At 39.5% G+C, this 25,126-nt stretch overlaps 1 protein-coding gene across 7 annotated transcripts in view; it reads right to left on the bottom strand.

Moving 5' to 3' along the window:
* Window positions 1-25,126, bottom strand: part of NFIB (nuclear factor I B) — a 287,809-nt gene that overhangs the window by 99,593 nt on the left and 163,090 nt on the right. For 6 of the 7 annotated variants that reach the window (XM_089678082.1, XM_089678079.1, XM_089678085.1 and 3 more), the window contains exons 4-6: window positions 23,749-23,817; window positions 14,310-14,430; window positions 7,919-8,037 (exon numbers count right to left, since the gene is read on the bottom strand). In XM_089678082.1, coding sequence (XP_089534208.1) covers window positions 7,919-8,037; window positions 14,310-14,430; window positions 23,749-23,817 — 309 coding nt within the window. The remainder of the gene's footprint in view (window positions 1-7,918; window positions 8,038-14,309; window positions 14,431-23,748; window positions 23,818-25,126) is intronic. The other variant, XM_089678083.1, reaches the window with a different exon arrangement.

The following is a 25,126-nucleotide window of genomic DNA, read 5'->3' as shown; positions in this document are numbered from 1 at the left end:
TGTAATTAAATGATCTCTCTTTACAGTATCAGAAGGCTGGGAAATAAAGACATGCAATGTGATTCACTATAAAAACATGGCTTATTGCTTCATATGCTCAGAAGGTATGAAGAAAAGTCTGCCATCCAATAATAAGGGAGCTTAGTCAAAATAAAAAGACTTCTGCAGAATATTTTCAAATGGCAAAGGTGTCTCTAAATACCTCACAAAATAATAAACTGTGCAATGCCCCCTTTCAAAGTCCTTCATAAGTCGCACACAACTTTACATAATACAAAGATCCCTAACCCTTACATGCGTATACAATCATAAAAAGCAAACTATGTACAACCCTAATAACGTGATATAAATATAAAACAATCAAATAAGGTAATAATAATTCAAACAAAAGTGATAGAATTGGTGATATAAATAGTGATTCAATCAATTTTAAAACCTAGTATTATATAACAGCACCACTGTTCTTTTTTATTATACAGAAGGAACTAGGTTATATAATTTTAAATATTTTTTAAGTGGCAGCTATTTGCTTAATTTAGTTTATTGCACTGGTGATTTCTGTGGCACGGGGGTGAAGCTGTTGAACAGAAGAGGGAGGTGTTTTTTATTCCCAAAAGTTCCTCTCCTGAATGTGATTCCTCTGAGTTCAGGTGAAGGAGCTTTGACAATCTACTGCAAACAATGCTCCCAAACTTAACAAATGTACAATTGATACACAGGTGTCTTTTTCCAAAACCAGTACTTTTAGTTTTTCACAAAAAGTGACTCTGCATACAGTCAGCTCATCAGGAGGTGAGGAAAAGTCAATCAAGGGTGCAATTGATTCAACATGTCTTTCCACATTTGAGAAGATTGCTGAAATTTGCAGGCTACATGTGCTCACTTTCTCTCACTATTTTGGGAGATTAAAAAAATAATAGGAAGTGACAGCATAATTAATTCATTAATAATCTCATAATGTACTGATTTATTTGGTGACAGGTTCACTTTCATGGGACATGCCACCATTTTACGTTTCTAGATACACACTGCTAGGGTCGGACAACTGAACACTTAGGATTCCCAATAGTAAGTGAAGGAAAGGAGAGTCCCAAATGCAGTTGAAGTTTTCAGGCTCTTTTAGAATGTTACAAAGTTATAGTAACTGGCTATCATAAGTACAACACAGTTGTTTCCTAAAATCAACGTATCTGTAGAATTTCTTAAATATTTTACCATTTTTCAAGAGTGTGCTACAAATAGTGAAAGATTTAACAATGGGAAGGGTTCATATTTTCCTCTTAAACATGTTTTCCTCTTACACATGTTTTCCTACTTGAGTCTCTTGCCTTAAAGAGGATGTTATTATTTTATAAATGTGGTGTTCCAGCCATGGAGATGAGCTGAATTATTAAGTGCCACAAGGCTAAAGGGGGCCTATCCCCTAGAGACAGGACTAGTCTAAAAATATAACAAAAGACATTAACAAGAAATTTTGGAAATATTAAAAACAAACAAAAGCTTATTTTTATGAGCTAGAATGTTTAAGTTTCAAAATAGAAAGAGCATTAAGGGAATTCTGGAACTTCCCTTAGATAAACGCACATGGAACTGTGTGCGATTTACTTTACAACATACTAATATTTTGAGAAGGTGATATCAAAACTAGGCCCTCCTCAGCTATTCCTGTGCATGAAAATTACATTGAACCTTAATGTGAAAGATCCCTACAAAATTCATACAGCTCTATTAAAGCATAAACCTAAAGTTCTATCACTGCAAGGCAGCAGTACAAAACACAGAGCCATCAATCTGCAATTCTTACTTGTATTAAAAGTAAAAAGAGGAATACTTGGTGTTTTTCTGTGTTTTTCCTTTACATACAGTACATAATTTGTTCAGGTTTAAAACTTCAGTTTTTTTAAGCTGAAATGTTGGCTAAAACTTTACTGAGGCATCAGCTAGGTACAAGTAAGGTGCGTCCCATTGGTGATTGTTGTTTCTTTTTTGAAAAATGTTACTTGCATGCAGCCTCTTCAGCAATGAAGCTGTCAGTCATAGCAGGAGCACAGCAATCAGAGTGGGTTGCTAGCTGTTCAGAGCCTCCATTCAGAGAATGTGTTGTAATCTTTAAAAATGTACAAGGCATTCTGTGATTGGAAAAGGGGCCTAAAACAGTCACAGTCTCCCTCTGTCCAATCACAGAATGCCTTGCATTTATTTAAAAGAATACAAAACATTTCTGAAATGGAGGAGTTGCACAGCGAGCGACCTGCTGTAATCTTTGTGCTCCCACCCAAATGGCATGTTCACTGCTGAAACGTCAGTGGCAATATCACCGATACTGACTACATGTAAGCAACATTTTTCAAGAAAGATGTAGCAGCCACCAATGGGGCATGCATCAATTAAAGTACCTTATTGGTACTAAACTAATGGCCCAATAAAGGTTGTACCCACATTTCAGTTTTATATATTTTTTTTTTCCAGTCACACAAAAGCATTATTAAAGGCTACTGGCTCCTCCACTGCCCCATAAAAGATGCTTGCTATGGGGGCAGACATGTGGGCTCATGCAAGCACATGCAAGAACATGCAAGCAGAATGAACCAACTGGGTTGGTTCTATATATAAAACATTTTAAACGTAGCTATATGCTAAACAGAAGTGAAGTAACCTTTTGTAGAGCTATCAAATACTATTGCTTCTTTTTTTCTCAATAGACAGATGATAGCTCTGCTTTAGAACTGATCCAGCTAGCAAGAGTCTTTGCTGCTGTCAATGTGTAAAAGATGTCCTTTAATGAAATATTCAGAGCATTTGTTATGCAAGCCTTAACCTCGAAGAAACAGCTAAAAGAATACTAAATGGATAATACAACTAAATAACGGCTAGCAAAAAGGAAACTATTAAAGTCAAGAGATTACTTTAATGGTGTCATTAATGACATTAAGAAGGAGCTTTACTGAAAGAAACACAATTACTTTCAATGCGTCTGTCTTTCTGCCTGCACTAACAAATGAAAACATGTTTATTGGTGTTACAAAGTCAAATATTGTATTATATATTATTTAAGGAATTCCAAGTCATAAAAGTGTAGAGTTTCACTAATCCTGAAAAAGGCAAAAAAAAGTGCATAAAAGCATGATGTAAATAGATTATATGTCAGGTAACAATGGCCATGCAAAACCATGATTTCCATAAATGTCTCATAATTCTAAAAAAAAATGATAATCATCTCTTGTGCATTCAGCCACCTAAAAAAGGGTAATATATCTGAACTGATTTGTGTCTGCAGAAGAAAATTAACTGAAATCATAGCAATTTTGCTATTGGCAGTGACAAAAAATGAGAATGCTAAAACAGTAACTCCGAGGTGCATATTTAAAAAGCATTGAATTAGACATTTACCAATCATTCACTGCAGGTAAATCACTGTAATTAAAATTACATATACACCTGCAGGAATGTTTGGTGAATGTCATATTTACGGCATTACAAACATACCCTCTAGTGTGAGAAAGATACTTCTGTTATCACAAATGACAATAACCTAGATGAATAGCTAATCCATCTAATTTAAAGCTCATAAAAAACATGCTCAGTACATATCTGCAATACATGCACATTGCCCCGTGTTTTGTCCTTTTAAAGACTCTACAAGTACAGAAAAACACTGGTTGATCAACCAGAAATAAATTCAGTTCTCAAAATGAATTTCCATTTTAAGTGAATAATTTGGATAACACCTAATTTTTGTTTATTACATGTTCTCATTCACTTAAATAATATAAAATTTGCTGCTTAACAAATTATTATTATTATTATACAGTATTTATAAAGCGCCAATAGTTCGCTCAGCGCTGTACATTACAAAGGGGGACAGAACATGTGACAGAACAATACCAATACAATGCAAAACATAAGGGGATTGAGGGCCCTGCTCTTTCGAGCTTACAATCTAGGAGGGAGGGGATGGTGGCACAGGAGGAGAAAGCTGTGGGAGATGGAGTGGTAGGAAGAGTGGAGGAGGTCAGCAAGTTAGCAGGGGGTGGGGTAGGCTTCCCTGAAGAGGTGGGTTTTCAGGGTGCGCCTAAAAAAGAGGAGAGTAGGTGATAATCTGATGGGTTGGGGCAGGGAGTTCCAGAGGATAGGTGACACCCTGGAGAAGTCCTGGAGGTGGGCATGGGAGGAGGAGACCAGGGAACTAGAGAGAAGGAGGTCTTGTGTGGAGCAGAGTGTGCGTGCTGGGCGGTACTTGGATATTAGGTCAGTGATGTAGTTCAGGGCAGTATGATGGACAGCTTTGTACGTCAGTGTTAGGATTTTGAATTTGATCCGTTGCACAATCGGAAGCCAGTGGAGGGATTGGCAGAGGGGGGTGGCGGAAACGGAGCAGTTGGAAAGGTGAATGAGTCTGGCAGCTGTATTCAGGATCGACTGAAGCGGGGATAGCCAGCGGAGAGGCAGGCCAGTAAGGAGGGAGTTGCAGTAGTCGAGTCGTGATATGATGAGGGAGTGGATGAGCTGTTTAGTGGTTTCTGGGGTTAGGAACGTGCGGATTTTGGCGATGTTGCGGAGGTGGAGTCTGCACGAGTTTGTTAAAGATTGGACTTGGGGCTGGAAGGATAGGTTGGAGTCCAGAATGACACCAAGTACTCTGGCCTGCAGGGCGGGTTTGATGGTGGCGTTGTTGGACATGATGGAGAAGTCAATGGGGGGTGGGGTCCGGGCTGGGGGGAAGACAAGAAAGATGCTTCTTTCTGATAACTCTGGCACTGAAACATCCTACTAAGTTCTTCTTATGAGGGAGCTGTGTTTTGCCATAATTAACCATGGCTGTGCTGGTCTCATCTCATTATCAGTTATGAACGAGATTGGAACACTGTTGGAGGGATTTACTAAAACTGGTGTACTCAGAACTGGTGCAGCTGTGGATGGCAGACAATCAGCTTCTAATTTCAGCTTGTTCATTTAAGCTTTAGCAATAAAACCTGGAAGTCTATTGGTTCTATGAAGAGGTGCACCAGATTTTGCACTCTCTAGCTTTAGTAAATAACCCCCTGTCTGCCTTAACAAAAGGTTAAAAAATTAGAAGCTTGGTTTCTCCTTTGTATGGCAATTGAAATAAGCTGAGCCTGTCCTAATCCTGTCTATGGAGACAGATTCACCACAGACTTGTTCAGAAATGCTTGCAGTCTGCCATGACACCGTCTCCAAAGAAACATTTAAAAAGTAGGGAATATTTTAAAAAAGTAGGTATGTTGTGTGAATGGGAACACACATATAGTGGAATTTTCTCAAATATGCCTGCAAAAGTGGAAATACACTTTAAAGTGGTTGTAAAGGCTATGCATGAAGGTAAAAAAACCTTCTGTGTGCATCAACCCCCCCCCAGCTCCCCCAATACTTACCTGAGCCCCATCACAATTCAGCGATGTGCACAAGAGCCACAACTCTCCAGGGACTTTCCCTGCTCATTGGCTGAGACAGCAGTGTGAGTCATTGGCTCCCACTGCTGTCAATCACAACCAGTGAGCCACTGAAAAGAGAGAAGGGGTGGGGCCGAGCCACAGCTCTGTGTTAATGGACACGCATTAGTTGCTCTCCAGAGCTGCTTGCTCTGGGGGCACACTGCAGGAAGGAGGGGCCAGAAGTGCCAGCGGTGGACCTGAGAAAAGGAGGATTAAGGCTGTCCTGTACAAAACCACTGCACAGAGCAGGTAAGTATAACATAAGTTTTTAACATTTCCTTCAATATCAGTTTAAGTCCTGTTGTGAGCTGACAACACACACCTTGTTTGGACTAATATTGTAATAATATAATAAATGCTTCTAATGGTATAATAAACAGACCAAAGGAGAGCAAATCAGAGAATTAAATTGTTAGGCTTCACATTTGCAGTACTTTAATAACAAAAGATACTTTGCTTGGTCTAGGTTCATTAGATAGCAGGCTCCAATGAAGAGTCTATGCTTCCATTTTCTTTTGCTATGCTGTCCACCATTCGAATCCATCAACAACTAAGACTTAATTTTCAAAACTTGCTTAGGCCTATGCTTTTCCTTCTCAAATGACAGCACTCATTGGAAGATTGCCAAGTACCAAACACTGTACTGCAGGAAAAAGGGTAGCTGTTACTTTTTCCCCTATATGCTGAAATAGCAGGCTTTTGACCAGCTACAACATCAGGTATGGGTACCAGTGAGTGCAGTGCAAGTAAGCATTAACTCCTGATGCGTGCCATCAACCAAACCTGTTACTCTGCCCAGCCCTTGCCAATCAGAATTGGGTGCTGATTTTTAGAATAATCTGTGGTCTTTAGAGAAGAGATACTACCATTAGAATACCCATTTTCACCATCTACAGTGGCCACTGCCATGCTCCTTAGCTGAATTTTCCATTATGTAAATTAAACAAATAAACAAAACATTGAGCTTGAGGCGATTGCAGCCATATTAGTGCACTTGCAAAAGAAACAATTGAGTACTCTGCATGATGCTTTTTTATTTACACTATCAAACAATATTTTAGGACAAGCTTTCGAAGTGTACCCCCTTCTTCAAGGTCAAGCAGTACTAAAGAAATCCAGCTGCAAGAGAGCAAGACCTATGTTGTATGCAAATTTCAAAATGTTTGTACTCATGTCATGACTTACAGAAACAAGTGATTCAATGCCACTAAAATTTTGGGTGGATCTAGACTTTAATTGATGTACAATGTTGTATCTTTAATGTAAACATGGTAATGAAGTCCCATTTTCATTCTGAAAATAATATCTTAGACTGTACAAAACATTAAGGTATCGGAGGGGAGGGAATCACACTTAGCTTTGTACTCCTTTCCATCATTCCATTTGTTTCTAATGACAATCCTGAACTGAACACTGCCTCCACCAGGTCAAGGTGGTACAGCAGTTATTGACAACAGTGAGACCAATGTGCCTAAAATCTCAAAATAATCTATAAGGAAATCGTTGAGCTGACAAACACCCATTGAGGCTAAGGTTTCTGAAGGAAAAAGTGCCAAGTTCAAGTCAATCAACTGAGATGACTGCTCAGGATAAAGATTGTGGGGCTAAGCAACATTTAAACTTTAACATGTACTGCCCTCCAAACTGCAGAATAAAAATATGTCACTATCAAGATAGCTGAATATAATTATAAACATGAGCATGATCGGATGATTAAAGGATAAGTTCACCTTTCACAACATGTTGCATGTTACATCCATATTCAGGGTGTAACATGTAACATGTCATGAATGGACTGGCTCCCAACCCCCCCCCCAACACATACACACACACACTTTCACACTTTCACAGCTTCTCCTCCAGTTAGCTGTCAAATTTTTTTCTTTTTCAACGCGGCCACATGGGGCTCCGCCAGGCACTTGCCGCTCATTCACAGTAATCTGTGAATGAGAAAACTACAGGTCCTGACAGACTTAGCGGCTGACAGCTTGTAGTTCTTAATGAACTACCACGGCACTGTGGGCAGCACGTGTGAGCTCTGTGGTACTTTAATGATTCTTCCTGTTAGTATATCTGCTTGCCCGTACATCCTGCATGGCCAAGCAGATATACTGACAGGTCTGCAGAAGACCTGCATGGCACTAGCAATCTGCTGATCATTGGTGCAATGTTTTACAGGCTCCTGCAACAAAAAATAATAATTGTACATTTTTTACCTGCAAAAAATGTGCATGTATTATTTGTTTGTCAAACGGTGAACTTACTCTTTAAAGAAAAAACAGATTCACTATGCTAGGTACAAGTTATTTTTTTTTAATAAATCACCCCTACATTTTCATTGTGTGGTACTATGTCTTTAAATATAGTTACATTTTCCTCACCCCAAACAGTCTTCTGATTAGAAGAGAGAAATAATAAAAATAAAATCTTTAAACAAATAGTTGATTATAAGTATGATTTAGTACCTTGATCTCTATCATGCCATGTCCGACTTCCCGCTGCTGGTGAATTTGGAGACGGATAGAATTCCCCAGTTGGGCTTGGCTCCATGTTTTCATCTATAGAAATTGTCTTGGGTCTTTTACTGTTAATACAAAAAAATATTGGTGTGTACATCTATATCCCCTAGAACCAAGTCAATTTTCATAATTTTAAAGAACTTAAAGTAAATCAAAACCCAATTGCTAAAATTTTGTATAAACTTTAACATGATAATTTGATTTCAAAAGGTGTTTTTAACATTTCAAATAAGCAGCTTTCCCTAAAGGAATAGTTGGTGATCTAGCCAGTAAAGCACTATTAAATCCAATGTCAAACATTTATTATATTGCAGCGTAACAATTCTTGGATGTGATGGCTGTATTCGTTTTCTTTTTTAGGCTTTCTTTCCTATATATTTATATAGTGATCCGGCCAGTAAGTCTGTTGATTTTCAAAAGAACAGGTTGTCCTGCAGATGAAGCATTTAGGGTGTTGAGACAAACCATTTACCACTGACAAGGGTGCTATCAATGATCAGTTTTTATTTATTTATGTAAAACCTTTATCACGAAAGAAAAAAAAAACAGTTTGCTGTAACTGCTTATAAAGTAATAGCTGAAATTTGGCTTTAATTTGTTACTGTATTTAAATCTGCTAGTACAACTAATACTCCCCTTCCCCCAGACTGACAGTGCTGTTGTCCAAAGGTGAACCCTGTGCTCCTTCATCCAGAGTAGGGGCACTCTAATGTAGGATATGTGTTACTGGCCAGATCACCAGGAGAAAACAGGGTGACAAACCCTAAAAAAAAGAAAACTAATTCAGCCACCACATTTAATGATTGGTAAGCTGCAATATATTAAATTTTTGTTTTTGGGTTTAATACCGCTTTAAGGTCCATGATCCAGTACTCCCTGCTATGGGTGACAACTATCTTACACTTGTGCTCTTACACTTCACTTCACCCTTTCACATGCACTCCTGTTTGAGACACACATTGAGTAGACATAGTCCACCTTCGTTACTGTCAGTACAACGCTCCAAAGTAATATTATGGGCAGACTCTAGAGCAAGTGCATGCAGACAGAAACTGACTAAGAAATCAGCTAGAGGAAATCAGAAGCAGAGAGATACAATAATGCACTTAAGAAAAAAATGGCAATTATTTATTATACACAGTGCTTTAGCAAACCAAACCAAATGCAAACCAAATGCAATCACAGTTGTGTTTAGATCTACTTTAAGCGTTATTAGGCAAAACAAGAAGTATATGGAGGTCAGAGAAGTCAGTTTTTCTTTTCTCTGAATTCAGCAGGCAGTTATTCTGATATGTTCAGCACCAAGCACTTATTGCTTCTGTGTAACAGAGATTTCCATATAGCAATCTGCAAAGGGGTTGGTGCACTAAAGGCAAATAAGCTGTTCACTTTGCTGGGGAGATTTCATTTTCAAGGAATTTGCAATTAGCTTAGTAGATACAGTCAGGTCCATAAATATTAGGACATCAACACAATTCTAACATTTTTGGCTCTTTACACCACCACAATGGATTTGAAATGAAAAGAACAAGATGTGCTTTAACTGCAGACTGTCAGCTTTAATTTGAGGGTATTTACAGCCAAATCAGGTGAACGGTGTAGGAATTACAACAGTTTGCATATGTGCCTCCCACTTCTTAGGGGACCAAAAGTAATGGGACAGAATAATAATCATAAATCAAACTTTCACTTTTTAATACTTGGTTGCAAATCCTTTGCAGTGAATTACAGCCTGAAGTCTGGAACGCATAGACATCACCAGACGCTGGGTTTCATCCCTGGTGATGCTCTGCCAGGCCTCTACTGCAACTGTCTTCAGTTTCTGCTTGTTCTTGGGGCATTTCGCCTTCAGTTTTGTCTTCAGCAAGTGAAATGCATGCTCAATTGGATTCAGGTCAGGTGATTGACTTGGCCATTGCATAACATTCCACTTCTTTCCCTTAAAAGGGAGGCACATATACAAACTGTTGTAATTCCTACACCGTTCACCTGATTTGGATGTAAATACCCTCAAATTAAAGCTGACAGTCTGCAGTTAAAGCACATCTTGTTTGTTTCATTTCAAATCCATTGTGGTGGTGTATAGAGCCAAAAATTTTAGAATAGTGTCGATGTCCCAATATTTATGGACCTGACTGTATGTTAAAACTCTGCTGACTTCCATCATCCATCATCCAATCATGTGCTAGCAAAAATACAGTTTTTTCCTTAATTTTCTTTGCATATGATTGCGTATTCCTTGCAAAGTGAATTGTCACCACATTCGCTAAGCTAAGGGAAAAATCCCTTGCAAACTGAACAGCCTAGTTGCCTTTAGTAAATCAACACCTGGGTGTTGACTCTGGCTACTGCAGGTCCTAGATGAGGCAGTGTGTGAGATAGGAGACAAAGTGGATGAAAATATGTTTTATACCCAACAGCAGTCATGTCAAGTTGCCTTCACTTAACTTCCTCCATTATTGAAAGTGCTCTTGTATGCCCTGGGGATCTTCAAAACAGGATGTGTGCTATATGTGAATTTTAAAGCAGAACTGCAGGCATTTTTGTTCTGTGCCTGCACTGCATGGGTTAACTGCTTGTTTTGTTCTAGGGAAGAGAAGAGCAGAGATATACTTACCTGATCTGTCAATCCTCCCTGCACAAGACCGGTCCGGTACCCCCATGCTCCTGCAGTCTTGAGACTGTTCCTGACGTCAGCATGCCCAGAGCAAGCTCCCTAGACAGGAACAGTTCACCGCTGGACTATGGGAGAGCATGGTTTTCCGGAGCATCAGCGAATCATGTGAGTCTGAGCTTTCTGCTGACCCCTAGAAAAAAAACGAGCAGTTGACCTGTGCAGTGCGGGCACGGGCCCACTTCAAGGAAAATAAAATATTTGCCCAGAGTTGGGCTTTAGATCCAAAAATGCATGAAACGGGGTTTGGGGGCAATGTGTGAGCTCTTTTGAAAAGACAAAGTATGCGCATATACTTTGAGCTGCCTGCTATCAAACATAAAACACACTTCCCTTCACTTAATTTAATAATAGATTACCTTAAAGTGGTTGTAAACCCATACGTATACCCAGTGAAATGTCTAGTCTCAGGTGATACGCAGAAATGAAACAAATCCTCCTATATAGGCTGTACCTGTCTATCTGCAGTCTTCTCATCTCTAAATCTATTCAAAGTGCTAGATTTACACAGCTTATCTGAGCTGTCAGAAATAGGGGGCAGGGAGCTGAAATTACACATTGCAGGGCTCAGTGAGGAAAGCTCTGAGAGCTGACTAGAGGGAAGGGACACACCTCCTTCACATAGCACACAGGAACAGAGCTGAGGCTGTCAATCACAAGCTGTGTGCTGGAGCTACCGCCTCTGTCACCTTTTTTTTCTTGGTGTCAAGAAAACTTGTCAGAAGTGACACAGAGGAACGAAGCAGATGACAGAAATGACACTTAGGGGTTTATTTACTAAAGCTGGAGAGTGCAAATTCAGACTCACTTCTGCATAGAAACCAATCAGCTTCCAGGTTTCATTGCCAAAGCTTCATTGAACAAGCTGAGGTTAGAAGCTGATTGGTTTCTATGCAGAAGGGAGTCTGATTTTGGACTCTCCAGCTTTAGTAAATAAACCCCTTAGTGCTCTGGATTGTGATAAGTATACACTATAGAGGGATATGCTTTGCTCATATTTCATGTCTGAGGTTTACAACCACTTTAAAGGGAAACTGAACTGATATGAACATGATTCTTTTAAATAATCATATCTCTCTAGTTTAATCTCTCAAAGCTAATGCAGTTTTGGTCCAGAACATGGTAACATATAAATAAAAATTAAAAAAAAAATTGAAATAAAAATTGGCAAATTCTACTTTAATAGTAAAAAATATGTTGATAAACAGCCTTTGTATGTTTCACTTAAACTAGCCTTGTATGCCTTCTCTTTTATATTTGTTATAAGAATTAGCAAAGTTAGTAGGAAAATATTAATGGTCTACTCTTTAAAGAGCCATTTCCTTTGTTAAGGATGAACCTTCCACCACTTAGAGCTAGAAGATGACCTTGAATGATTTATGCTGTCTCTGAAAACCAAAGTAAGTTTGTTGGCCTTGAATGTTAACCCTTGAATAGTGTATGAAGTTCCCTGCTTTCTAAATTAGTGCTTTACAAAAAACGGTTGAGCAAGTTAGCTTATTTTTGCAACCATAGTCAAGTAATTAACTGAAGTTTTAATAACTTGATACTAATTAATGTAACTAAGATCATTATTGGAAGTATAAAAAAGATTGTACGCACAATGATCCCAGACCAAAAGGTTTTCACAAACTGGCTGCCTTCTTGATTAAAGTGTTTGAGAGAAAGTTAGTTTCAGTTTATGTTGTCCACCTCTAACCAATCCTATGTTCTTTGCTTAGTATGGGAAAATGAAAGAGAAAGTCTTATGGAGCAACACAACTGACACATTTCACTCTTCAGACACTAAGATAAATAAAGCCAGGTTGTTCTGGACTGTCACAGCTATACAGATAAATAAAATATCTTTACTAACAGTTTACGAATATTGGATCATAATCGAGCACTGCTGACATATGTTCCTAATGTTAAAAATTCAGATAATTTATAAATAAGATATACTGCAAAAGTGGCATTGTTAAAGGGAAGCTCCAGCCAAAAAAGAAACATGAACTGAAGTGTACATACACTCACACAAATTGTTTTACCCATATATACTCTTGTCCACCCTTGTTGCTTTTGTATGAATACACAGCACAAAAAAGATGAAAATGCTTTTCAGTGACTTCAGATTCTTCGCCATTGCCCTGTCTACTGCCTGTTCTTTGTACTATGACACCCACCCTGAGTTACAAATCAACTGATATACCGAGGCCAAGTTACTAAATGCAAATATACCGTTCACTCTGCAAAAGAAGTTGCACTTTGCAAGAGAAGTTTCCCCAGAGCTTAGTGAATGAGGAGAGGTTCTGCAGACTTTCATCATCTGATCACATGCAAGCAAAAAAATATATATTTTTTTTAATTTCGTTGCACAATATTGGGTATTCTTTGCAAAGTGAAGCTTCTCTACATTCACTGAGCTCTGGGGAAAATTCTCTTGCATGGTGCAACTTCCCTTGCAAAGTGAACAACCTATCTGGGTTTACTAAACCAACCCAACTGTTTATGATACCACTATAAGCCTAAATTGTCAATAATTAATACAGAGAGCGGAACAGCTGTGGAACATTTCGTGAATTTTATGAGGGCAGGTCAGCTAGTACCAGGGACAAAAAGTATTTTTCATTTTTCATGCTGACGTGGAAGTACAGACCAATTTAAGATGATCTGAAGGATTCACTGGAGGAATATTTACAATATTTTGGTAAGTTATATTGCTTAATGATTTTATGCAGGACGGTTGAATTATTTTATGTGAGATGATTTTTTGGAGGATTGCTGGGTATTTGAATATAATATTTTTTTTAAAGGGATGGCTATTTGTATGCTAATAGCATCTGTAAAATATTTTATATTATTATACTAACTGAAAAAGGTGTCATTTGAAAAAATATATATTCATTAAAAAATTCTATTAAGCATATACTGTATTTGCCTTTGGTTGTTCTTTAAAGGTGAACTCCAGCAAGATATTACAAACCACTGTTAACTCTGCTCCTAAATTAGTTAAAATTCATCATCATACATACTGTATATATTTGAGTATCTGAATCTTTCTTGATATCAACATCAGATAATCTACACAGCAATTCTGAAATGGGGAGAATATAATCCAGCTATGTAAACCTCTGCTGTTCTGTCCATCTAGCACTGAGGGCATTCAGAGAGGAGGTGAGAAAAGAGTTTTAATTTCATAAATGTGCTGCTGCTCATTTACTGCCTAAGCATAGGCTGGGGAGAGTCCTAGACCAAGGCTTCACTTCTCAATTGTAGTGTGGCATGCACGGAGGTCTTGGGTTGATTGGGAACCTGGCTATGTTGTTAAGCAAGGATAAGCTGATTGCAAGAGTTGTTGAAAAGACGGAAAAACCTTTTGGCATGTAAACAAGTTCCCATATGTGTCTGAACTGTGCATCTAGCTGCTTGCCTGGAATTCAGCTTTAAACACAAGATTATTACAAAATGAAAAAATTAAATGGGTAAGCAGTACAACAGTTACTTGGATTCATTTGGCAGGTTTGCATTTCTGTTTGAGCAAGCAAAGAGTTTCACCTTTATTTAAATAAAGCTGTAGTGTTACTTACAGTCTGCATGAATAGTTTAAAATGAGCTTATGTGAAGACATATAGTCACAGATACTTTCTGAGCTTTGCTGCCATGGTATTACTTTCCACCACTTACCTGCTAGGTGGAGAGGACAGTGACCTCTGTAAGCTGACTGCTGAGTTCATGTCATGATAGTAGGGCTGGCTTAGTGGCTCTCCAATTGGAAAACTGACTCCAGAGCCTTGTGTTATGGGTGCTAGAGGAAAGAAAAAAAATGTGGGTTACTCATGGATCGATCAATGGTTAGTAATTTATTAACACTCTTCAATGTATGAACAGTTGGTTCCCAGCGAAAATAAAATCAACTTTAAATGTGTCAACTGGCTATAAAGCTTCCAATACATCAGGTGATTTAATAGGACGTTAATAAAAATCCTTATGGTATTTACTCCTACAAATTAGAGTTCAGAAGCTCACCTTAGGGCCCTAGAATTTGGTTTGGGGCTCCCCAGCTTGACAACAATGAGACTCCCTACATTAAAGAGTCTGTTTCCTACTGACCAAAGGTACATGTTGCTTGTCGTATGTTCAGTAAAATGTACATATATCTGATTGAATTCAACGCATATTGGTGCCCTGTATAGTTAGTGTCACCAGAGTCCTTGGAAAGTACAGCCAAATCACTTCTTCTTTGTTTAAAAAAATGATGGTGGCCCTAATTTATGCAAAGTGCAATTATTTCCTGATGAATCATTAATTGGATGTGAAAGCTGGCTCCTTTTCACTCAGGGAACAATGTCTCCAAGCAATACAGTATGTACTGCATGAGGGACATCAATCAGTGCTGCTGGGTCAAATCTCTGGGCCCCACTAAACTCACTACATGCAGATAGTCTTTTCAATTAGCCCTGCTGGAAAGAGAGATGTTGATGACAGAGGTGGATTCTTTGCATATTTGGATGAGCAGCAGAGTGTTTTCTCATATATCTTTTTGAGAGATGCCTATTAAAAGCTGCCCTTATACCTGAGAGAAGAACACAGCTGCCAGCTCAAATGGCTTAATATCCACAAACTATTTTAATCCCCTATTTAATAGGGACCAAGAGTAAACAAGGTCCCTAGAGAAACACATAGTGTGAATAAGGCTTTTCATGTGTGCTACAAACAAGCCGCAGCACCGGTGTTGAGTACTTCAAGCTTGGCATGCCATGTGGGAGTGATAGCCGACTACTACAAACTGGTTGAGAATACCATGGTCTCTTGTGGTTTGAGGTAAACTAGAGGTTAAACAAATGCTAGATGAAAAAAGCTTGCCGGAACCACAATGCACATTTTATTATTAGATAAGTTACACATGCAATGCTGCAAAGAGCAGGGTGTTATTTATCCTGTGCCACTTCATTATAGACCTGCAGCCATAAATGCCCTGCATCTGGGCATACATTTCTTAATTGATCACATCTGCAAGCTTCTTCTGCATGTATAAATATTAACTTCAATAAACCACATATGACATCTACAAAGAGCATAAGCTGTGAAATACATTCCATGTTATTTTAAAATTTTACTACGCATGTGCATATAAAAGAGGTGAAAAAAATACCAGAAGCACTTAGAAACATACTGATATTGGGGACCTAAAAGGGAAGAGGCAAGGCAAAAGACAAAGAGTTATTTTGTGCGTTTTTGTGTGTTATTGTATATAGCAGGTTTTGCTACCATTTCTCATGCAGCCTTAAGTACATTGAGTGAAAAATGAAGAGGAAGTCTTTTTCACAGTCCAAAATTTCACATAAAGGCTGGTGATTGGGGAGACCATGAAACACATCTGACTTAATCCTGGTTTATGAAATTACTTTCAGTTTAACACGGTCATCATAGTCTATGGGAGCATTCCCATTCTGGATAACGGGGACATCATGAGGGATTAGTGTTTATACCACAGGAATGCACCATGTCCTGTTAAATGGCTGATCCTTGACTATTATATACCATGTAGAGCAATCTCTAAACCTATTTAGTCCCATGAAATGGGAGACATTCAGTGGGATTCATAAAGAGTTTCTCCAGTTTATATGAATTATGTCTATACCTGCAAAAAATTCATGTACATGTCAGAAACGTGGTAGGTGGCACTGAAGTTGGAATGTCCATACTGGACACTCAGTCCTCAGTTAAATTCAGTAATGCCGCATCTGATAAAATCACAGCTTCACTGTTACCAAGCTCCCTGCACGACTGCTGTGCCTGTCACAAAGACAGGTGCAATGGCCAAAGCTCTTGACTACGTGACAGATTTCTTTAGGTTCCACCAGTCTGCTGTTAAATGAGCTGAGCCTTACAGATTATGCTGAGACACTAGTTCCTTATCAGGTCTGCCTCCCCTTAGACTGACAGTGGTCACAGCATGACAGGAGATGCTGAGAGACTAGCTCCCCTTTAGGATTGCTTTCCTTATTATTTACAGAGGGCAACTTCCATAGTTACTAGAAGGCTGTCCAGCGGTTATTGAATCTACTCATTACCGTCCACTGTCAATCACAAGGAAAGCAGATCTGATGTACTACTAATTAATCTTTATTACCCATCAGGCTTCACCTCTAAGGGGAGGTTACTATTATGATTATTATTATACAGGATTTATTTAACGCCAACAGTTTGCTCAGCGCTTTACAATATAACGGGAGACAATACAAGAGAGAAAGGAGGGCCCTGCTCCTTGGAGCTTACAGTCTAGGAGATATTATAAAGTGTTATGTTCAACCCTATGCTATTGGTTGCAAGAACACTGGCAGCAATGAAGATATTCATCCAACAGGGTCCTAACACGTCGTACTGGGGTGGGGGTGGGGGCACAGTGCATTCAGAAAGTTAAAGTATGCTCATAGTAATCTGTGTCTGTACATTACACTGCCGCTGATTCTATTCATAAAAAGCAGTGAGAATGGCAAGTTTCTAAAACTGGTGCACACAGAATATGGTGCATAGCAACCAATGCAAACCTTTGACAATAAAACCGGGAATCTGATTGATTACTATGCACAGCTGCACCAAATTCTGTGTGCACCAGTTTTAGAACCCCCCCCAGTGTCCCCACTTTGAGCACTCTGGATTGGCCAAAAAAGGAAAGCAATTTTTGTACGCCAACATAGCATTGATCCTAATTACCTCCAGTTTTCCTTTTTCCAGAAATGCAGTCATTTTTATTTGAATTTGTTGTTGTTGTGTTGAAGGCACTGTTTGGCATTATCCAAACCTGTCACTGCCCAAATGTAGGAAATTGTGTAAGAGATGACTTACTTTTCCTATTGTTCACAGAACTAGGTTTCATTCTCTTTACACCATGGTAGCTATCTGCTGTGTCATCAAATTCCAGCTGGGTAATAGAGGTGGTGATTTGTTTGTGTGGTCTATTTTACATTTGTGGCAATTAGTAATTATCCTGTCCACCTATCCTACCAGCAGGTTTTGAATTGATTACCACTACTTCTACTTCACAACAGTTTGACTATGTTTAATACATGCTGAGGTTAAACCCGAAGCTGTTCCCCTTGACATATACATTTATTTTGAAGCTTTTTTGGCCCGTGTACCTGCAACTTCCTTTAAACTTTTTAAGATGCTCATATGGCTTCCACATATCAAGGTGATAATATACATCACTTTTTTTAGCTAATATAGATTTTTATTTTGCAATCCATCTGTTACGATATCTAACCTGTGCAAAGTTTTTATGGGAATGGGTCTCTAAAGAGACAAAATGTAATGCTTTTAAGCCACGGCTCCAGTCAAAACTTGTGAATCTGTCCTGGAACAAATACAGAGATCAGTAATTTTGACACATTTTTGGCACACATTTATAGCATGCATGCACTAGGTCTTGAAGCTTATTCAAATCATTCACAGCCAGCCAACTAGCATTTTCTTTGAAAAAAACTAGCTAGCAGTTCACATAACAGACATAACTTATTATCAATACTGTTTGAAATGCTGGGATTTGTTTTCACTTTCTTAACACCGTCATCCTGCTATGCAAAGGATGTATGTCAGTTTACTTTCCACTATTATAGCAGGAAGGAAATATATTATGAATCAGTACATTTTATGAGATGAGAGACATTGCCCTTTTAGACCTTACATGAGGATACATAAATGTTGTATTTCTTCCAGCATTAGCTTCCTAGTTGCACAGGAACATTATGAACCGAAAAAATAAGCGTCTAGTTTACATTGTAGGAATAAAATACACCATAAAGATCAAATAACTTTTAGGAATGTTATTATAAAAAAGAAGCATGAACCTAACTATAATGTCCATTTTACACCAGACTTTCTGATTTAAACCAGAAACTGCAGATAGCCTTTTAACAGCGAACTATGATGTACTACAGAAAACCGAAAAAACTATAATGTAGATGAAATGCAAAATATCTTGTGTATAATAAAAAATAGAGATGTAGCAATCTGGTCAAGGGCAAAAGTTAGAACGTCTGTCAGGTTTTCATTGTTGTGTCCCAATTTGGGAGATTTTCCCTCATCAATGGTATGGGAAGTGAGCAAAATTTCTGCGACAAGAACAGACAGGAATAAAGGTAATTTTATTAAAGGAGAAGTATAGCCAAAGCTTTTTTGGCTATACTTCTCCTATGGATCACTGGAGTGCAGTTAGTTCTGCACTTCTGTGACCATTTCCAGCTGACAGAGGACTTCAGCCTGCTGTCAGCTGACATTACAGAGCCAGTCCAGGCTCTGAAAAGATCCTGACCATATGGTCGGGATTCACCCAAAAGCCCAGACCAGCACCTGGCTCAGACAGAGCGTGGGCCAGCCCCTCCTGCTGTCTCCACAGCCCAACACCTTAGTGAGCACTGGTGGGGCACAGCAGAGAGCTGGTGACTGACAGTCATTGCTAGGGAGAATGTCACCAGTATACCGTGGATCACCAATATGGGTCCAAAAGTTCTGTCTGTTCAAAGCAGAGGAGAGAACTGAGCATCAGTGGTCCTTAATTACTCTCTGTTCTCTGTGCAGAGCCAGTGGGGACAGATGCCGCATCGGATCAATGTATCATCCGGTAAGTATAATGTTTTATTTTTCTACAGCCCATACTTCTCTTTTAACTGATTAGGGATGGTTTAGCTGTTTGGTTACTGTTTGATACCACTGGGTTGATTTCCATTTATTTCTCTCCTACTGATTGCAAAGGAAAATAATAAATGCCGACAGGTTCCTCCCTATCCCAGTACTATCCACCCCTTCTTTGCAAATGTACATTTATAAATGGTGCGGGATACACCTGGCAAAGAGCTTTTAAATAATAGTGATTTAGGTGACTCACTATTATTTAAAATTAATCACTTTTACACAGTTCTAAAGGTATAAGCCCCCCATACCTCAGTTGTGCCTGTGGTGGTTCCTGGGCTCTCCCTTTGTCTGGGTCTAGTTAGAGCATCAGTTCCCCGATCTCTCCTGCAACTAATAGACCCATAAGCAACATGTATTATGTCACTTCCGGGTTCAGGGCTGTCATTCCTCAGCTATTGTAGCCAAGGATAACGCTAACCAAGCACAACCTGTGCTTGATTACCTACAATAGAGGGTAGGAAAGACATTAGGGGAGGGGAGTCTAATAGACCCCATATATCTCCATAAAAAGGACCAGTCACCTGCCCAATGTTATCGAACAGGGTGTTTGTTAGCTGCCTTGTGATAGCAAAAAAATGAAAGAAGTGTGGGGTACATAAAAAATAAACCTTCATACTTTGAAGCTGCAGCATAAGTATGATGTTCTCAGTCTGTTCAGAGTGGAGGGCATTGACTGTCAGTCACTGCTCTCTGCTCTGCCCCTCAAGCATTCACTGGAGCGCTGGGCTGGAAAGAGGTGATCGCAGCTGGCTTCAGCTCTCAGCTGCATGCTGAGAGCTGAAGCCAGTGGTCAATCAGGCAGCTGGGTGGATTCCAAAAACATGGTCAGGATCCTTCCAGAGTCTAGAGCAGCTCTGTAATGTCAGCTGATAGCAGGCGATAGCAAAGAGCAAACGTAACTGCACTTCTGTGACCCACAAAAGAAGTATGCCCAAAAAAGTTGTACATACTCTTCTAAATAAAGAAATTACATTTTTTAAAAAGTGTAAAACGTCTGTTAAAAAAGGGTAAAAAAAAAATATAGAAAATAAACTAAAATAACATATATATATATATACATACACACACTATATTGCCAAAAGTATTGGGACACCCCGCCATATCATTGGATGCAGGTGTTCCAAAAACCGTGATAGATGGCCACCTGTGCAATGAGTCCATCCATGAAATTTCCTTGCTACTAAATATTCCACAGTCGACTGTTAGTGGTATTATAACAAAGTGGAAGCAGCTGGGAATGACAGCAACTCAGCCATGAAGTGGTAGGCCATGTAAAATGACAGAGCGGGGTCAGCGCATGCTGAAGCGCACAGTGTGCAGAATTCACCAGCTGTCTGCAGAGACAATAGCTAAAGACCTCCTTCATGTAGCCTTCAGATTAGCACAACAACAGCGCTTAGAGAGCTTCAAGTAATGGGTTTCCATGGCTGAGCAGCTGCATCCAAGCCTTACATCACCAAGTGCAATGCAAAGCGTCGGATGCAGTGGTGTAAAGCACGCCACCACTGGACTCTAGAGCAGTGGAGATGTGTTCTCTGGAGTGACAAATCATCCATCTGATTGTGCCTGCATTGTGCCAAGTGTAAAGTTTGGTGGAGGGAGGGTTATGGTGTTGTCAGGGGTTGGGCTTGGCCCTTAGTTCCAGTGAAGGGAACTCTTAAGGAGTCCAAAAGACATTTTGGACAATTTCATGTTCACAACTTTGTGGGAACAGTTTGGGGATGGCCCCTTCCTGTTTCAACACGACTTTGCACCAGTGCACAAAGCAAGATCCAAAAAGACATAGATGAGTGAGTTTGGGGTGGAGGAACTTGATTGGCCTGCACAGAGTCCTGACCTCAACACGACAGGACACCTTTGGGATGAATCAGAGTGGAGACTGAGAGCCAGGCCTTCTCGTCCGACATCAGTGCCTGACCTCACAAATGCGCTTCTGGAAGAATGGTCAAACACTCCCATAGACATACTCCTAAACCTTGTGGACAGCCTTCCCAGAAGAGTTGAAGCTGTTATAGCTGCAAAGGGTGCACCAACTAAATATTGAACCCTACGGACTAAGACTGGGATGCAATTAAAGTTCATGTGCGAGTAAAGGCAGGCGTCCCAATACCTTTGGCAATACAGTGTATATATATATATACATTTTTGTAAATATTTTATTATATCTTTTTATGTGACAACACTGAAGAAATGACACTTTGCTACAATGTGACATAGTGAGTATACAGCTTGTATAACAGTGTAAATTTGCTGTCCCGTCAAAATAACTCAACACACAGCCATTAATGTCTAAACCGCTGCCAACAAAAGTGAGTACACCCCTAAGAGAAAATGTCCAAATTGTACCCAATTAGCCATTTTCCCTCCCCAGTGTCATGTGACTCTAGGGGCGGACTGACCATTTGGAAACTCGGGCACTGCCCGAGGGGTCCAGGGTCAGTAGGAGGCCCCATGCGATGCCCCTGGTACCTTTTTCATAGGATTGTTTGAGTTTGGGCAAGGACACAGGGGCCTATGATCCCCTATTGCCCGTGGGCCCCATGAGTTGTCAGTCCACCCCTGTGTGACTCGTTAGTGTTACAAGGTCTCAGGTGTGAATGGGGAGCAGGTGTGTTACATTTGGTGTTATCTGTCTTACTCTCTCATACTGGTCACTAGAAGTTCAACATGGCACCTCATGGCAAAGAACTCTCTGAGGATCTGAAAAAAAGAATTGTTGCTCTACATATAGATGGCCTAGGCTATAAGAAGATTGCCAAGATCCTGAAACTGAGCTGCAGCACGGTGGCAAAGACCATACAGAGGTTTAACAAGACAGGTTCCACTCAGAACAGACCTTGCCATGGTCAACCAAAGATGTTGAGTGCATGTGCTTAGCATCATATCCAGAGGTTGTCTTTGGAAATAGACGTATAAGTGCTGCCAGCATTGCTGCAGAGGTTGAAGGAGTGGGTGGTCAGCCTGTCAGTGCTCAGACCATATGCCGTACACTGAATCAAATTGGTCTGCATGACTGTAGTCCCATAAGGAAGCCTCTTCTAAAGATGATGCCCAAGAAAGCCCGCAAACAGTTTGCTGAAGACAAGCAGACTAAGGACATGGATTACTGGAACCATGTCCTGTGGTCTGATGAGACCAAGATAAACCCGTTTGGTTCAGATGGTGTCAAGCGTGTGTGGCGGCAATCAGGTGAGGAGTACAAAGACAAGTGTGTCTTGCCCACAGTCAAGCATGATGGTGGAAGTGTCATGGTCTGGAGCTGCATGAGTGCTGCCAGTACTGGGGAGCTACAGTTCATTGAGGCAACCATGAATGCCAACATGTACTGTGACATACTGAAGCAGAGCATGATCCCCTCCATTCAGAGACTGGGCCACAGGGCAGTATTCCAACATGATAACGACCCCAAACACACCTCCAAGATGACCACTGCCTTGCTAAAGAAGCTGAGGGTAAAGGTGATGGGCTGGCCAAGCATGTACCCACACCTAAACCCTATTGAGCATCTGTGGGGCATTCTCAAATTGAATGGTGGCCACACAAAATATTGACACTTTGGGCCCAATTTGGACATTTTCACTTAGGGGTGTATTCACTTTTGTTGCCAGTGGTTTAGACATTAATGGCTGTGTGTTGAGTTATTTTGAAGGGACAGTAAATCTACACTGTTATACAAGCTGTACACTCACTACTTTACATTGATATAATAATATATTTCCAAAAATGTGAGGGGTGTACTCACATCTGTGAGATACTGTGTATATATATATATATATATATATATATATATATATTTATTTATTTGTAATGTACTCCCGTCATCCCTGTAGATATCCTATTTGAAAAGCACCACATAAAATTCTGTAAACATAAAGTGCGCCACACATGTGAAGTGTTGCCATGAACATCAGAGTGACAGCGATAATTCTAGGGCCATAAGTAGTGGTTAACTCTAAACTGAAAACCTGTAAAGGCTTTTAAATTGTCACCTATGTATAATTTGGGGTACCATATTTTTTTGCAATTTCACAGATGTGCACTTTTATTTTAAGACTTAACATGTTTGTCATCTATTTACTTAACACAACCCCAACTTTTATATTTTACCAAAAAATCTGCATAATATTGTGTTTATTAGCACTGAAATTCATTTTGTTGTATTTTCTTCCTGAAAATATGCATTTGATAAATAGCTGCAACATAAAAAATTGCAACTACCACCATGTTATTCTCCAGGGTCTATGCTTTCAGAAAATATATAATTGTTTGGGGGGGGGTTAAAGTTTTACTATATGTGTGAAAAATTAAAAATTTGCCTCAATAGACAAGTGGTTAGCGTCGTTGTGTATGTAAAACCTGGTGAAATTTGAATAAGCTGGATGTCACCTAGAGAAAAGGCAGGGTTCAGAGAATGCCAATCTTTACTTACTTCTAGACACCCGTACTAGCTCTGAAACATTGAAAACTCCAGACTTTACAAAACTGTCTTCAAGGTATCCTGGAAAAAAATGAGAATAAAAAAAATGTGATTGATTTGCTGTCTTTATAATTCTGGTTGAAAAAAAAGAAACTAATGAAGAACCAAGTGGAAGTACCATGTCAAAAAGACAATATGCCAATTTTAAGGTTTGTCAAAATTTTACACAAGCAAAACAATGAGTGGTCTGCTATAAAAAGAAAGTAAGCAAGAAGGTGATGCTTTTCATGTTCTAACTTGCATTAAAAAATTGATCTGCTAGGTTAATCTGCAGTGTTTATATACAGTATATGAACACTGTACTCAAGCTAAGTCTACTGTAGACAGATACCGAAGCATGATTAATTGAACTGTTGTAGTGAATGGGCCATGATCTTTTTACTGTGCTATCATAATTGTAATTAGTTTCTAAATAGTTTTTCCTGAAAGGTGAAAAACCACTGCGCAAAACATGCATGTATACCAAACACAGCCAACGGTACAGAAAATATTAGATACTGTTTAACAAAAGTGAACTTTTTTATCCCTAAATCAACTCCAGGTTTACTTAAAAAATCTGGGTGTGTGTTCAAGATTTCATGGCTTTATGCAATTGTTGTGTAAAGAACACAGAATTATGAATAGTATCGAGAATGTACTTGTCAGGTTCTAGCAGCCCATGAGCAATGCCTTCAAGACCCTGCAGGTCAAACTATTAATCAAGTGTAGGTAACAGGCACAAGACTTGATGCCCAGTGCAAAGCACTCCTACAATAAAGGTTACAACTGTGCTCATGGAGTGTGACAGCAACAAATCACAAAGACAGTCTACACTGTGCCATCAGTTACTTCACAGGAACTGGTTTAGAGCGCATACAAATATGCTTAGAGAAAAACTGTCAAGAGAAAAACAGGTAGGCTGTCATTACTGACCCCCTTTCATAAAAGTTAGTTGCTTAGCTCTCCTGTCATGTTGATGCTTAGGTTTCAATGCTTTATAGCTATAAGGGCTTCTAATTTTCTCCATCATTCATGTGTTGCAATGTATTCTTTATGTATTAAAGGCAAAGACAGACAACTAATATTTTAAAAAGGTCACTCCCCCCCTCATAGTAGTGTCATGATCGGTGTCCAAGAAAATATTATTGTTTGTGTACAATGTGGGTGATCACGTTTTAAGAAAGAACTTTTGCATATGCCAAAGTCCAATCAATCTCTGTTCATTGCAGAGATGCTATGGTTTACAGCAGGGATCTCCAACCCCCAGGATGCGGACCAGTACCGGTCCATGGCCTGTTGGGAACCGCGTTGCACAGGCACAGCAGGAGGTGAGTGGTGCATGGTGGACGAG

This window comes from Staurois parvus, unplaced genomic scaffold (genome assembly GCF_062004578.1).
Source record: "Staurois parvus isolate SC_StPar_1 unplaced genomic scaffold, SC_StPar_1.0 ptg000198l, whole genome shotgun sequence".
Classification (NCBI taxonomy): domain Eukaryota; kingdom Metazoa; phylum Chordata; class Amphibia; order Anura; family Ranidae; genus Staurois; species Staurois parvus.
The sequence above is the reverse complement of the archived record's forward strand: the minus strand, read 5'-3'. Positions and strand labels throughout refer to the sequence as shown.